The sequence below is a fragment of the Girardinichthys multiradiatus genome, chromosome 18 (genome assembly GCF_021462225.1).
Source record: "Girardinichthys multiradiatus isolate DD_20200921_A chromosome 18, DD_fGirMul_XY1, whole genome shotgun sequence".
NCBI classification, from domain to species: domain Eukaryota; kingdom Metazoa; phylum Chordata; class Actinopteri; order Cyprinodontiformes; family Goodeidae; genus Girardinichthys; species Girardinichthys multiradiatus.
In genome coordinates this window covers 49,224,859-49,238,587 of record NC_061810.1, presented here as the reverse complement: position 1 = coordinate 49,238,587, position 13,729 = coordinate 49,224,859, and the positions used below count along the sequence as shown (strand labels likewise).

General features: G+C 43.1%; 1 protein-coding gene and 1 long non-coding RNA gene across 2 annotated transcripts; one reads left to right on the top strand and one right to left on the bottom strand.

Moving 5' to 3' along the window:
• Window positions 1-3,411: 3,411 nt before the first annotated feature.
• LOC124884027 lies at window positions 3,412-3,691 on the bottom strand. Its single transcript, XR_007042370.1, has 2 exons — window positions 3,550-3,691; window positions 3,412-3,467 (listed from the first exon to the last, which is right to left on the bottom strand). It is a non-coding gene; the product is annotated as an uncharacterized LOC124884027 (long non-coding RNA).
• On the top strand, window positions 3,459-7,445 carry LOC124884022 (zinc finger protein OZF-like). Its single transcript, XM_047391610.1, has 2 exons — window positions 3,459-3,657; window positions 5,045-7,445. Exons 1-2 carry the CDS (start codon window positions 3,555-3,557, stop codon window positions 6,622-6,624), a joined length of 1,683 nt encoding a protein of 560 aa, XP_047247566.1. The 5' UTR covers window positions 3,459-3,554; the 3' UTR covers window positions 6,625-7,445.
• The last annotated feature ends 6,284 nt before the right edge of the window (window positions 7,446-13,729 follow it).

Genomic DNA, 13,729 nt, shown 5'->3' with positions numbered 1-13,729 from the left:
CTCTAGAAGTAGAATGGGAGGCAGATCCTTTAGTTATCAGGCTCCTCTCCTGTGGAACCAGCTCCCAGTTTTAGTCCGTGAGGCAGACACCCTGTCTACTTTTAAGACTAGGCTTAAAACTTTCCTTTTTGATGAAGCTTATATCCTGAGCTGTCTTCCTTATTTTTTACCTCCGCCCTCCTCCCTCCCTGTTGGATGGAGTAAGGGGGAGTCAGGTTTAGCCTAAACCGGCTCAGTTATGGTTGAGGTGCAAACACACCCTCCATTTCTGCTACCTGTATGACCCCTTCTCTTTTCCAATGGTTATGGTCAATCTGATAGAGAGAGGTATCCCAATCGTTGTGGTTTTTAGTATAACAATGGCCATCAGTGGGCTCTAGATGGACAAACTTTATCAGTTTATTATTTTACTTAGTGCCCCTACACGTGGCCCGTTCTGGGGTGGCCGGGCTCTGGCACTCGGTGGTTTGGTTTGGCCTCCCCGGCGGCCCCGCACTGTTCCGGACCCTTTGTGGGGTACCTTGAGACGACATTGTTGTAAATAAGCGCTATATAAATACATAAACTGAAACTGAAACTACAGGTCCTTCTCAAAATATTAGCATATTGTGATAAAGTTCATTATTTTCCATAATGTCATTATGAAAATTTAACATTCATATATTTTAGATTCATTGCACACTAACTGAAATATTTCAGGTCTTTTATTGTCTTAATACGGATGATTTTGGCATACAGCTCATGAAAACCCAAAATTCCTATCTCACAAAATTAGCATATCATTAAAAGGGTCTCTAAACGAGCTATGAACCTAATCATCTGAATCAACGAGTTAACTCTAAACACCTGCAAAAGATTCCTGAGGCCTTTAAAACTCCCAGCCTGGTTCATCACTCAAAACCCCAATCATGGGTAAGACTGCCGACCTGACTGCTGTCCAGAAGGCCACTATTGACACCCTCAAGCAAGAGGGTAAGACACAGAAAGAAATTTCTGAACGAATAGGCTGTTCCCAGAGTGCTGTATCAAGGCACCTCAGTGGGAAGTCTGTGGGAAGGAAAAAGTGTGGCAGAAAACGCTGCACAACGAGAAGAGGTGACCGGACCCTGAGGAAGATTGTGGAGAAGGGCCGATTCCAGACCTTGGGGGACCTGCGGAAGCAGTGGACTGAGTCTGGAGTAGAAACATCCAGAGCCACCGTGCACAGGCGTGTGCAGGAAATGGGCTACAGGTGCCGCATTCCCCAGGTCAAGCCACTTTTGAACCAGAAACAGCGGCAGAAGCGCCTGACCTGGGCTACAGAGAAGCAGCACTGGACTGTTGCTCAGTGGTCCAAAGTACTTTTTTCGGATGAAAGCAAATTCTGCATGTCATTCGGAAATCAAGGTGCCAGAGTCTGGAGGAAGACTGGGGAGAAGGAAATGCCAAAATGCCAGAAGTCCAGTGTCAAGTACCCACAGTCAGTGATGGTCTGGGGTGCCGTGTCAGCTGCTGGTGTTGGTCCACTGTGTTTTATCAAGGGCAGGGTCAATGCAGCTAGCTATCAGGAGATTTTGGAGCACTTCATGCTTCCATCTGCTGAAAAGCTTTATGGAGATGAAGATTTCCTTTTTCAGCACAACCTGGCACCTGCTCACAGTGCCAAAACCACTGGTAAATGGTTTACTGACCATGGTATCACTGTGCTCAATTGGCCTGCCAACTCTCCTGACCTGAACCCCATAGAGAATCTGTGGGATATTGTAAAGAGAACGTTGAGAGACTCAAGACCCAACACTCTGGATGAGCTAAAGGCCGCTATCGAAGCATCCTGGGCCTCCATAAGACTTCAGCAGTGCCACAGGCTGATTGCCTCCATGCCACGCCGCATTGAAGCAGTCATTTCTGCCAAAGGATTCCCGACCAAGTATTGAGTGCATAACTGTACATGATTATTTGAAGGTTGACGTTTTTTGTATTAAAAACACTTTTCTTTTATTGGTCGGATGAAATATGCTAATTTTGTGAGATAGGAATTTTGGGTTTTCATGAGCTGTATGCCACAATCATCCGTAATAAGACAATAAAAGACCTGAAATATTTCAGTTAGTGTGCAATGAACCTAAAATATATGAATGTTAAATTTTCATCATTACATTATGGAAAATAATGAACTTTATCATAATATGCTAATATTTTGAGAAGGACCTGTATCTGTGTAGTTATGCTGCTATAGGCTTAGGCTGCTGGAGGACATAATGACCACTTTCACCCTCTTCGCTACATTCTCACACTACTCTCCAATTCTGCATTATTTGCTATTATTTCAGTTTTTAACTTTGTTCTCTCTTTTCTCTTCCTAGAAGCTACACCTGGCCTGACTGTGTTTAGCTCTGGCACCTGCCTGGAGAGGGACATCGTCCGAGCTTCTGCTGGCAACAACTTAATGCTCACCCTCTACCAATGATCCACATAGCCCTGTCTTTCAGTGTTTAACCCTTTCTCTCTCCTAGACATGGCGATTGACTGAGCTTCAACTGTAACTAACTCTATGTGCTCTCTTTCAGACTCTAACCTTGAAAACTGGCTCAGAGTTTATCTGTTCTTTCTTTCTAGATGAAACGACTAAAGGAGCTACATCCATTAACATTTACTTTTCTTTCCCATAGAAAGTACTCCTGGATCAGTGCTTCTTTGTTCTCTTTGTGTCTCTGCTCTGTTTTCTCAAACCTCCAGTCGGTTGTGGCAGATGGCCGCTCACACTGAGCCTGGTTCTGGTTCTGCTGGAGGTTTCTTCCTGTTAAAAGGGAGTTTTTCCTCTCCACTGTCGCTACATGCATGCTCAGTATGAGGGATTGCTGCAAAGTCACTGACTGGATTAAATCTGCTGGGTTTCCTTAGACAGAAAAACTTTTTATCCAATTTGAATAAAAAGCTAACTCCGACTGCACTGTTCAATGGTTACGATTAATTGGAATATATGAACCTGACTGTTGTGAAGAGCCTTGAGACAACATGTGTTGTGAATCGGCGCTATATAAATCAACTGAATTGAATTGAATATAAATACAATATATAATAGAAGATAAATAAATTATATATAAATACAATATTTAGAAGAACATTGTAGTTTTTTGTCCTTAGGAACAGGCTGCAGACTGTTCAAGCGCCATTACAAACAATGAAGCGGTTTTAAACCTGTTAAAACACGGAAGCTCTCCTTTTCACTTAAGCGGTATGAAAGGTCGAATATCCCCTACCAATATGGCGGAGAGATCAACGTTTACGTGATGCCTTTTGTGGGCGGGACTTCCGCTGCATGTCCGAGGGTCCAGCCCCTAACCCCCAGTGCGCAGACTCGTGTTTCTCTCGGTTCAATGGCGGCAGTTGGAGCGTCGTCCTTCGTGTTTTCTTGGGTTTTTGTTGACGGAGCAGCAGCGGGAGAGTTAATAAAGATGTAAGATAGAAACAGCAGCAGTTGATGAACTCTGGAAAGAAGAGAAACGGTTTGAAGCTCAGCAGGAACTGCTCAGTAACGGTTGAAGGAAAGTTTGGAGAGAGAAAAGCTACCAGAGATGTGGAGACAGCAGGTCAAACAGCGACTGGATGCAGCAGAGGAGCAGAGACACGAAATACTGGATGCTGCTTTCAGCCCCGAAGATCGGCTGCAGTCATTAGGTTTGGATGTTTTCATTGTTCCGAGCAGCTGAAGGGATGCTAGCTGCAGGTTAGCAGCAGCTTTACAGTCAAACAGCGGATGTTAGCTTGCAGCTAAATATGATCTCCACCAGTACAGGGTGTATTACGGTAGAAGTGCTGTATGGGTTCTGCCTGAGGAGGAAGGAAGCTGCGGAGGCATCTTTAGATTGATTTCTTTCTGACATTGAATCAGAGTTAAGATAAGAAAAGTCATGAGATTTTAATGTAAATTTAGCAAAACTGTTATGCTAATTCTTGTTTTTATACCTTGACGGCCTTTAATGTCAACCTTAGAAACAAAAGTAAGGCAAAACTTTAACTAGACCTTAGTTAAACATATAAAGTCTGCAGTAGCAATATTAGTTAACAGTTTTACCGATAAAATACTTTAACATCTGTCATTTTAACCAATTATTGGTCTTTTATTTATATAAGCTTGTGAAATAAAAATAGAAACAAGAAATGCTTTCAGTTTGGGTTTTTCTTTTTGCAGTGACACCAAACATGTACAGTCAGAGGATCTTCTCATGGGAACCGTTTTAGAGATAACTCAACATATATTTTCACCACTTGTAATCTGGAGTAATATGATCAATCTCTCAAACAGGTGTTCATTTAAAAGATAAAACCCCACAATATGGTGACATTATGGTTTACAAGGACCACCACTGTGTTTAGGGCTTTATTAAACTGACTTATTATTTTCCAAATACCATCCCAGGACACGCAAAAAGATACCAAAATGGGCAGAAGCAGCAGTCAGATAGCTACAATAATATTTATCCTGAACAAAATACAATTATTACAAGTAAACTTAGAGATATGAATGTTTAGATTATTAGTGGTAGAAATGATATTTTAAGTTATCTAGAATTCCAGCTGAAAGTTATTTCAAAATCCCAAATTTATCCTGTAAAGAATGACAGTTGAGTGTTAATAGGAAGAATTTCATTCTAGATATCTGAAAGTTTAGTTTTAAGTGAGTAGGAAGAATTGATTTATGCATACTTGTTGAAATATCTCCCTGTTATTAAATGTAAACCCAGCTTGCCATAAGGAATGCTGGGTGGCTCCATATAGTCAATGGAAACTCTGCTCACTCCTTAAATCTTTGGGACATTTTATTGAAGGGAATTTAATCTGTAAGAACCCTATGGCACAACTTATTAATGCTTTTAAAACTGTAACTTTTCAAACCTCTACTTTACTTGAGATCCCTAAAAGTCACTTTGTTAGCATCAGCTCCCATCCACAGGGCACTGTGAATTTATGGCAACCTGTCGTTGTGAATAAAAGATCTGGAGAACTTAGTTTAAGACGCATAGCAGTTACTGTTGTTCATATTGTGTTTAATTGTTGCCTGCAGATGTTCAGCAGATGCTGCTGGTTAAAGAGGCTCCTGAAGAACAGAGTCCTGGTGTGGACCACATAAAGGAGGAACAGGAGGAACTCTGGATCAGTCAGGAGGAAGGAGGGCAGCTCAGTGTGAAGGAAGAGACTGATGCCCCCAGGTGTCCAGAGACTCTCCACCTAAAGGAGGAACTCTGGACCGGTCTGGAGGGAGAGCAGCTCAGTGTGAAGGAGGCTGATGCAAACATGTTTCCATTAACTGCTGCTCCTCTGAAGAGTGAAGATGATGAAGAGAAACCTCTGTTCTCACAGCTTCATCAAATAGAAAACAGAGATATTCCAACCAGTAGCGTAGCTGACCAGATGAAAGTAGAACCTGATGAAGAGGACTATGGAGAAGCAGAATCCAACAGGAAGACAGATCTGAACACTCATGGAGACACTTTCAACTCTTCTGAGACTGAAGACAGCGAGGAAGATGATGTGAACCATCCTGACTCAGGATCTGAGACTGAAGACAGTAATGATGACTGGAAGGAGAGCAGGACTCGTGAGTCAGGTGGAAACTCTGTCAGCAGATCTATAAACTGCTCTGACTGTGGCCAACAGTTTGATACCAAGCTCTCTCTTCAGACTCACATGGCAGATCATTCACCAAATAGCTCTTCAGCTAATAGAAAATGTTTTAGCGAAAAGAAAAATGTAGACACACCAAAGAAAGACCAAAAGGGTTTAAAATGTGATGAATGTGGTAAATGTTTTATGAAGAAAAAGCATCTAAATCAACACCTGAGAGTTCACACTGGAGAAAAACCATTTGGATGTCATATTTGTGGCCAAAGTTTTAGCTTTAAATCAACTTTAAACAGTCACATGAGGATCCACACTGGAGAGAAACCATTTGGTTGTGATGTTTGTGGACATACATTTAGCATAAAGTCATCTTTAAACAAACACAAGAGAATCCACACAGGAGAGAAACCATTTGGATGTCATCTATGTGGCCAAAATTTTAGTTTTAAATCTACTTTAAACATTCACATGAGGGTCCACACTGGAGAGAAACCATTTGGTTGTGATGTTTGTGGGCATAAATTTAGTGTGAAATCAGCATTAAATATGCACATAAAAATCCACAGAGGAGAGAAACCATTTGGGTGTCATCTTTGTGGACAAAGTTTTAGCGTTAAATCAACTTTAAACAGTCACATGAGGGTCCACACTGGAGAGAAACCATTTGGTTGTGATGTTTGTGGACAAAGATTTAGCCGAAAGTCAACCTTGAATTTGCACACAAGAAAACACACCGGGCAGAAACAGTTTGTTTGTGATGTTTGTGGAAAAGGATGTAATGGTAATTCAACTTTAAAAAATCACATCAGGACCCACACAGGAGAGAAACCATTTGGTTGTGATGTTTGTGGACAAAGATTTAGCCGAAAGTCAACCTTGAATTTGCACACAAGAAAACACACAGGGCAGAAACAGTTTGTTTGTGATGTTTGTGGAAAAGGATGTAATGGTAATTCAACTTTAAAAAATCACATCAGGACCCACACAGGAGAGAAACCATTTGGTTGTGATGTTTGTGGATAAAGATTTAGCCGAAAGTCAACCTTGAATTTACACATAGGAAATCTCACCGGACAAAGACAGTTTGTTTGTGAGGTTTGTGGAAAAGGATTTACTGATAATTCAACGTTAAAAAACACATCAGGATCCACCTGAGATCCAACATATGGTTATGATTTTATTGCCATAGATTCTTCAGGTTTAAGCTAACTATACCAACTCTCCTTAAAGTCCTGCTGGAAATGTTGAAAAGTTTCCAATTGAGGAGGGGCTGCTGCTCACTAATAAAGCTTATACACCTGATGCTAATGAAAATATCATTTTTATTCATAATATTGTTCAAGAAATAGTATTTTTAAGAGAACCGCTTGAGCTTCTGTGAGAATTTAGTTGTTTTAACAATATTTAGTTTTCTCCATCAGACGTTTTCCACATATTTGCTAGTAATGACTTTTATCTTAAAATTCATATTTTGGATCCAGTTCAGTTGCATCGCTTCATGCAGAATATGGTCACCCCACAACCTGAGTGATCTCTGTTATATTGGAGCCATCTTGGATGAGTCATGTGACTCATAAACCATCAGTATCATCTGTGCCACTTTCCCCTCCGTTTTCACCTGAAGTCTTCCTGTTTAAGGTTCTCTCTTTTTGTGACCTTTGTAGCTCTTTAGCGCCCCCTTTCTGTGCATCATGTGTTTCTAGATTGGATTGCAGGCTCTGTCTCTTGGACCCTGCCTGCTGCAGTCGTGACATCGCTTTGTTCCAAACCCGCCCTCTGCTTCAGTAATAACAGAGTCTGTCACATAATCAGCAGCTGCAAATAAACTGAAGATTTTTACAATATTTCTGAGGTTCTGTTCATTTTTAATGGAAGAATGTTTCTATTTCTTTTACTCCTAATGAAGTTCTGTAAATATGTCTCCATGAAATGTCCAATATTTTCCTGAAACTTGACTTTATTCTCTTTATTACATTCTGTTATTTGTTGATATGTGAAAAACCCACTTCCCGTATGGTCCAACAGAGCTCGGCTTGGTTCTGTTAGAACCTCAGAGTTTGGAAACACTCGTCTGACGTCCAGACGCTCAACTCTGTGTTTCCACCTCAAAGCCCTAAGCTGTCAGCAAACTTCAGGAGTAAAGACTGGATCTGAGCTTCATCTGGTGTTCAGCAGATGTTAGCTTGCTGCTTTTTCACTGAAAACGTTGGTCTACTGTGTTATTGTTAACACATTTCTGGATAATATGAACGGATAATATGAAACGGATCCAAACTGAAATAATATAAATACGGAATAAAGTTAAGCCCAAAGAAAAACCAATAACTCGGGCAGATTTGGATTTCAAGGGATTTTAATTCAGTCAAGAACCAGGAAGGCATCTTTCCAATTATATCAATGAACAAGAAAAAAAACGTTTTATTTACAGCACAAGATATGGTTTCCTTTTAATAACAGCAGTATACTTATTGTTTCAACACAGACCTGCCATAATTACACTGTTATTAAGAAAAAAAAACATTAACAAAACTTTTAATATTTATAAGTCATCTACAAAGTGCCCAGCTTTGTTTTCTTTATCCATCTTTATCTGTTATATATGTATTTACATACTTACAAAGATCAGTCTTGCACAGCCAGCCAGCCAAACTTCTCACCTGGTGATGTGTGGATTTTTACTACCTTTAGGGGCGGGGCCTGGACCACTTGTTTTTTATTTTCTATAGTTGGATGCGGAGCTGGAGATCTGTGGCTGCTACTTGCAGGAGAGTGCTGCTATCATCATAACTCTGGGGGCATTTAAAAAACGCAGATATTTTAGTTTGTTATGCAGGTACTGTGGTCTTTGTCTACTGGCGTGAATGTGTTTTCACCTGTGGGCGCGCACATTAGCACAGAACTCTGCTGCGAGTGATACAGAGACCTAAATATATCAAGTAATATTTCAGGGAACGAAATAAGGCAGTTATATTTATCCTGGCCACTAGATGTTTGCAAGGAATCAATTATCAGTGTCAGCCTCTGAGCTCTAAACGACTCTAAAGTCATCTGAGAATCATGTAAGCATGAGGAGTGAATCACATTCTTACCTGTGTTTCTACCAGACTTTGCCAGGTCCAGCACTAATTCTGTACTTCCTTCATCGCGGACAGAGAAATTATCTCAGATTTGAGATAATCTCAATGTGAGAAAGCTGCAGTAAACAGCAGGTTTTCTGGTGTTTATTTTAAAGCTGAGCAGCATAGAAAATAAATGCTGCCTCTTTTGTTTAGTTCTGGTCCTGGTACCTCAGAATGAACATCTCTGATGATCTGACAGGTTTACAGAACATGGTTCATACCTGACAGTGTATTTAGGCCCATAACCAGTGATGTCCAAAAGTCCGGTGTCCCGCATGTTTTAGGTGTTCTCTCAGGTTCTATGTAGCTGAAATAAACGAGTCCATAGTTATCAGACCTTTCCAGAACTTGCCTACATGCTGATGAGGACAACAGAACCAGATGTGTTGGAGCAGGGACAAATCTAAGACTTGCAGGACACCGGCCTATAAGGACTGGATTTGGACACCCCTGCCTAAGACAACTCAGTGCTATACATGTGATTCAGAACAAATGCTTATATATAAAATGTGTTCAGCACTTTGGTCAGTTGTGATGTTTTTAAAGTGCTTATAAATAAAGTTGGCTTAGCTTGATCCATTTCTCTTGATCAGGATTCTTGCATCAGCTATTGAAAAATTTACTTTACTGTAACCAAGGAAATGTAATATTAAAACTTGTACTTTTGCTTTTATTGTAGTATATTGTACTAAAATATCTGATAAATCACATTAGTGAGTAAAAAACACAAATTAGAAACATTTTAGCTGAGATTGCATTGCTTGCTCGCTTTCCTGTTTTCTAAACTTATATGACCCGGATTCGAATTGAGGATTTTTAATTTTGAAAAGTCTGCTATCATGAGATTGTGGGATGTTGGGAAACATCTGCTGGGCTTCAGCTCCACAATTCCTGAGCTAACAGTGCTGGATGTTTTATTGATTTTCAAGCATTGCTTGCTCGCTAGCAGCTTGTCTCCCTGTCCCCACCCAGCCGATGCAGGGATCTGACCTAAACTCTTATTGATGGAAAACCACAACTATTTATTATCTCTTAAGTTACAGGAGGACTTTCTCCCCTAGTTGTAAAATTTGCTAACTTATAGGCACATATTTATAACAGTATTGTATTAACAAATATCTGTTTATGCAACTGAGTCGCTTCACACATTTAATTTTAACTGAACTAAAGTCTGTTTTCGTCTGATATATTAAACATTATACGTAAAAACCTCCTCCTTGAACCGCCACCTTAACGTGGTGGAGGGGTTTGAGTGCTCAAATGATCCTAGAGGCTATGTTGTCTGGGGCCTAAATGCCCCTGGTAGGGTCTCCCATGGCAAACAGGCTCTAGGTGACGGGTCAGACAAAGAGTGGTTCAAGAATCCCTCATGAGGACGACAATATCGAGGCACGTGACGTCGCCCGGTACGGCGGAGCCGGGGTCCCACCCTGGAGCCAGGCCTGGTGTCGGGACTCGCCGGAGAGCGCCTGGTGGCCGGGTTGCTCCTCGCGGGACCCGGCCGGGCCAAGCCCGAACGAGAGATGCGAGACCATCCCCCAGTGGGCCCACCGCCTGCAGGGGGAACCGTGAGGGACCGGTGCAAAGAGGATTGGGTGGCGGACGAAGGTAGAGACCTCAGCGGCCCGATCCCCGGATGCTTAGGCTGGCTCTAGGGACGTGGAATGTCACCTCGCTGGGGGGGAAGGAGCCTGAGCTTGTGCGGGAGGACGAGAGATATCAACTTGAAATAGTCGAGCCCGCCTCCACGCACAGCGTGGGCTGTGGAACCCATCTCCTTGAGAGGGGTTGGACTCTGTTCTACTCTGGAGTGGCCTACGGGGAGAAGCAGCGGTGGGTTTGCTTGTTGCCCCCCAGAGAGAGCTTGGACCAGATCCCAGGGGATGTTGGAGACATAGAGTCCGAGTGGACCATGTTCTCCGCATCTATTGTCGATGCTGCTGCCCGTAGCTGCGGCTGTAAGGTCTGCGGTGCCTGTTGCGGCGGCAATCCCCGAACCCGGTGGTTGACACCGGCAGTAAGGGATGCTGTCAAGCTGAAGAAGGAGTCCTATCGGCTGTGGTTGGTTTGTGGTACTCCTGAGGCGGCTGACGGGCTGCGGCCCGGGCGGTGGTAGAGGCAAAACATTGGGCCTGGGAGGAGTTCGGTGAGGCCATGGAGAAGGACTACCAGTTGGCTTCGAAGCGATTCTGGCAAACCGTCCGGCACCTCGGGAGGGGGAAGCAGTGCTTCGCCAACACTGTTTACAGTGGGGGTGGGAGGCTGCTGACCTCGACTGAGGACATTATCGGGCGGTGGAAGGAGTACTTCGAGGATCTCCTCAATCCTGCCATCACGCATTCCGTGGTGGAAACAGAGGCTGGGGACTCGGGGTTGGACTCTTTCATCACCCAGGCTGAAGTCACCGAGGTGGTTAAAAAGCTCTGCGGTGGCAAGGCTTCGGGGGTGGATGAGATCCGCCCTGAATACCTCAAATCTCTGGATGTTGTTGGGCTGTCATGGTTGACACGCCTCTTCAACATTGCGTGGCGGTCTGGGACAGTGCCTCTGGAATGGCAGACTGGGATGGTGGTCCCCCTTCATAAGAAGGCCACCAAGGAAGAAAATGGACTGCTTTGCTGAGAATCTGCGAACACGTGGAACTCTTCACCTCCCTCACGCTCAAAGGAGACAACGACAAGTAAAATCCACCTTTTATTTTTATTTCTTTATTAGGAATAGCGTGGGCAGGGTAGAGGAGGTTTTAGTGCGATGTAGAATCGCCACTTATAGTCTAATGTGTTCTGAATTGTATGTGCATGCAACCTTTTCTTTTAAACTTGACTGCTGTTGAATTTCAGAGGCTGCCGAGTCTTGCAAGTTGTGTTTAGTACATGAGGCCCCTGGAGAGCAGACTCCGCCTTCACACAGGAACTCCCAGCTCAATGCTGGATCCTCCAGAGCTCTGTAGAGCGCCCCCTGGAGGACTGAAGGAGGCCCATAGCCAATCCCCCTGCAGACCACCACTGCGTCCTGCAGGTCTGTCATTTTCACACGCTAAAGTCCATGGCTGGTGAAACCTCACCTCCAGTCAGCCTGGACATTGGCTAGCCCCAAAGACTAGCCTGACCGGTCCTGAAAAGAAACAAGAAGACATTAAATAAGCTAATCAACAAAATTAATAAGTGATTAAATTAATTATTTATCTGGTTTTAGTTTAGATTACCCAATACATATAGATATGGGCACGATATTAAGGAAAACCTATAAAAGCAGTTTACTGCATATGATAAACGAAAAGGGAAATTTAAAAATAAAAGGAAGCCCTGCCGGAGTCCAACATGCACCAGGAACAGGTCCAACTTAGTGCCGGCAATGCGGACCAAACTCCTGCTCCGCTTGTACAGAGACCGGATGGCCCCTAATAAAGGGCCCGCGACATGTCAGCCTCAACAGGACAGCCAACAAGATCCAGAGACTTGAGGTCCTCAATCCTCTAAGTACTCCTTCCACCGCCCTGTAATGTTCCCAGTCAAGGTCACCAGCTCCCCATCCCAACTGTAAACAGTGGGAACTCCTCCCAGGCCCGGGTTGTTGCCTACGCCACAGCCCAGGACGCGGCAGAAAGTAAGTTAATCCTACCTAATACTAGCCTGCTATAGTGGTCATATACACAATAAGCCCAACGTTTATGTTACTTATTGTAATATGTATGCTGTTTATGTTTCAGATATCTGCCCTGTGCCAAATGTATCTGTCAGTCTGGGTGTTTAGCCGGGCCTTCCCAATGGTGGGATATTATTGTTCCCGGTTTCACGAACATGCTGTGGTTGCAGAACTTCAGGATGTTTGACCAAATGTTCTGCTTCCTGTGCAACAAACTGCTCCAACTCTGGAGAGACAACATACGACTTTCAGCGAATGTGTGCCAATAAGGAAAAGAGGGACCGTTGCACTGTGGAAGCTAGCTACCAGCTCAGAATACAGGAGTAACACTAGGCCGGTATGAGGAAATACAGATAGTAATATGGCGCAGAACTCCTTCATATTAAAGTCCTATCACTAGAGAGTATCTTTGCTTAGTTGGACTGGATATTAGCTGTGTCGGAACCGGTGCTGAAGCTGTAGATTGTGCAGGGCCAGAAAAGACAGCGAGCGACAAACCCAAGCAGACCACAGTTAGCATTGATGCTAACTAGCTATCTTTCTCACATTGAGATTATCTCAAATATGGACTCGTTTATTTCAGCTACATAGAACCTGAGAGAACACCTAAAACATGCAGGACACCGGACTTTTGGACATCACTGGTTATGGGCCTAAATACCCTGTCAGGTATGAACCATGTTCTGTAAACCTGTCAGATCATCAGAGATGTTCATTCTGAGGTTCCAGGACCAGAACTAAACAAAAGAGGCAGCATTTATTTTCTATGCTGCTCAGCTTTAAAATAAACACCAGAAAACCTGCTGTTTACTGCAGCTTTCTCACATTGAGATTATCTCAAATCTGAGATAATTTCTCTGTCCGCGATGAAGGAAGTACAGGATTAGTGCTAGACCTGGCAAAGTCTGGTAGAAACACAGGTAAGAATGTGATTCACTCCTCATGCTTACATGATTCTCAGATGACTTTAGAGTCGTTTAGAGCTCAGAGGCTGACACTGATAATTGATTCCTTGCAAACATCTAGTGGCCAGGATAAATATAACTGCCTTATTTCGTTCCCTGAAATATTACTTGATATATTTAGGTCTCTGTATCACTCGCAGCAGAGTTCTGTGCTAATGTGCGCGCCCACAGGTGAAAACACATTCACGCCAGTAGACAAAGACCACAGTACCTGCATAACAAACTAAAATATCTGCGTTTTTTAAATGCCCCCAGAGTTATGATGATAGTAGCACTCTCCTGCAAGTAGCAGCCACAGATCTCCAGCTCCGCATCCAACTATAGAAAATAAAAAACAAGTGGTCCAGGCCCCGCCCCTAAAGGTAGTAAAAATCCACACATCACCAGGTGAGAAGTTTG

Bases quoted from the DNA above. Each gene is read 5' to 3' on its own strand.
- LOC124884022 (XM_047391610.1), top strand. From the start codon at position 3,555: ATGTGGAGACAGCAGGTCAAACAGCGACTGGATGCAGCAGAGGAGCAG. The intron at 3,658-5,044 runs GTTTGGATGTTT...TGTTGCCTGCAG, and splicing joins AGATCGGCTGCAGTCATTAG to ATGTTCAGCAGATGCTGCTG.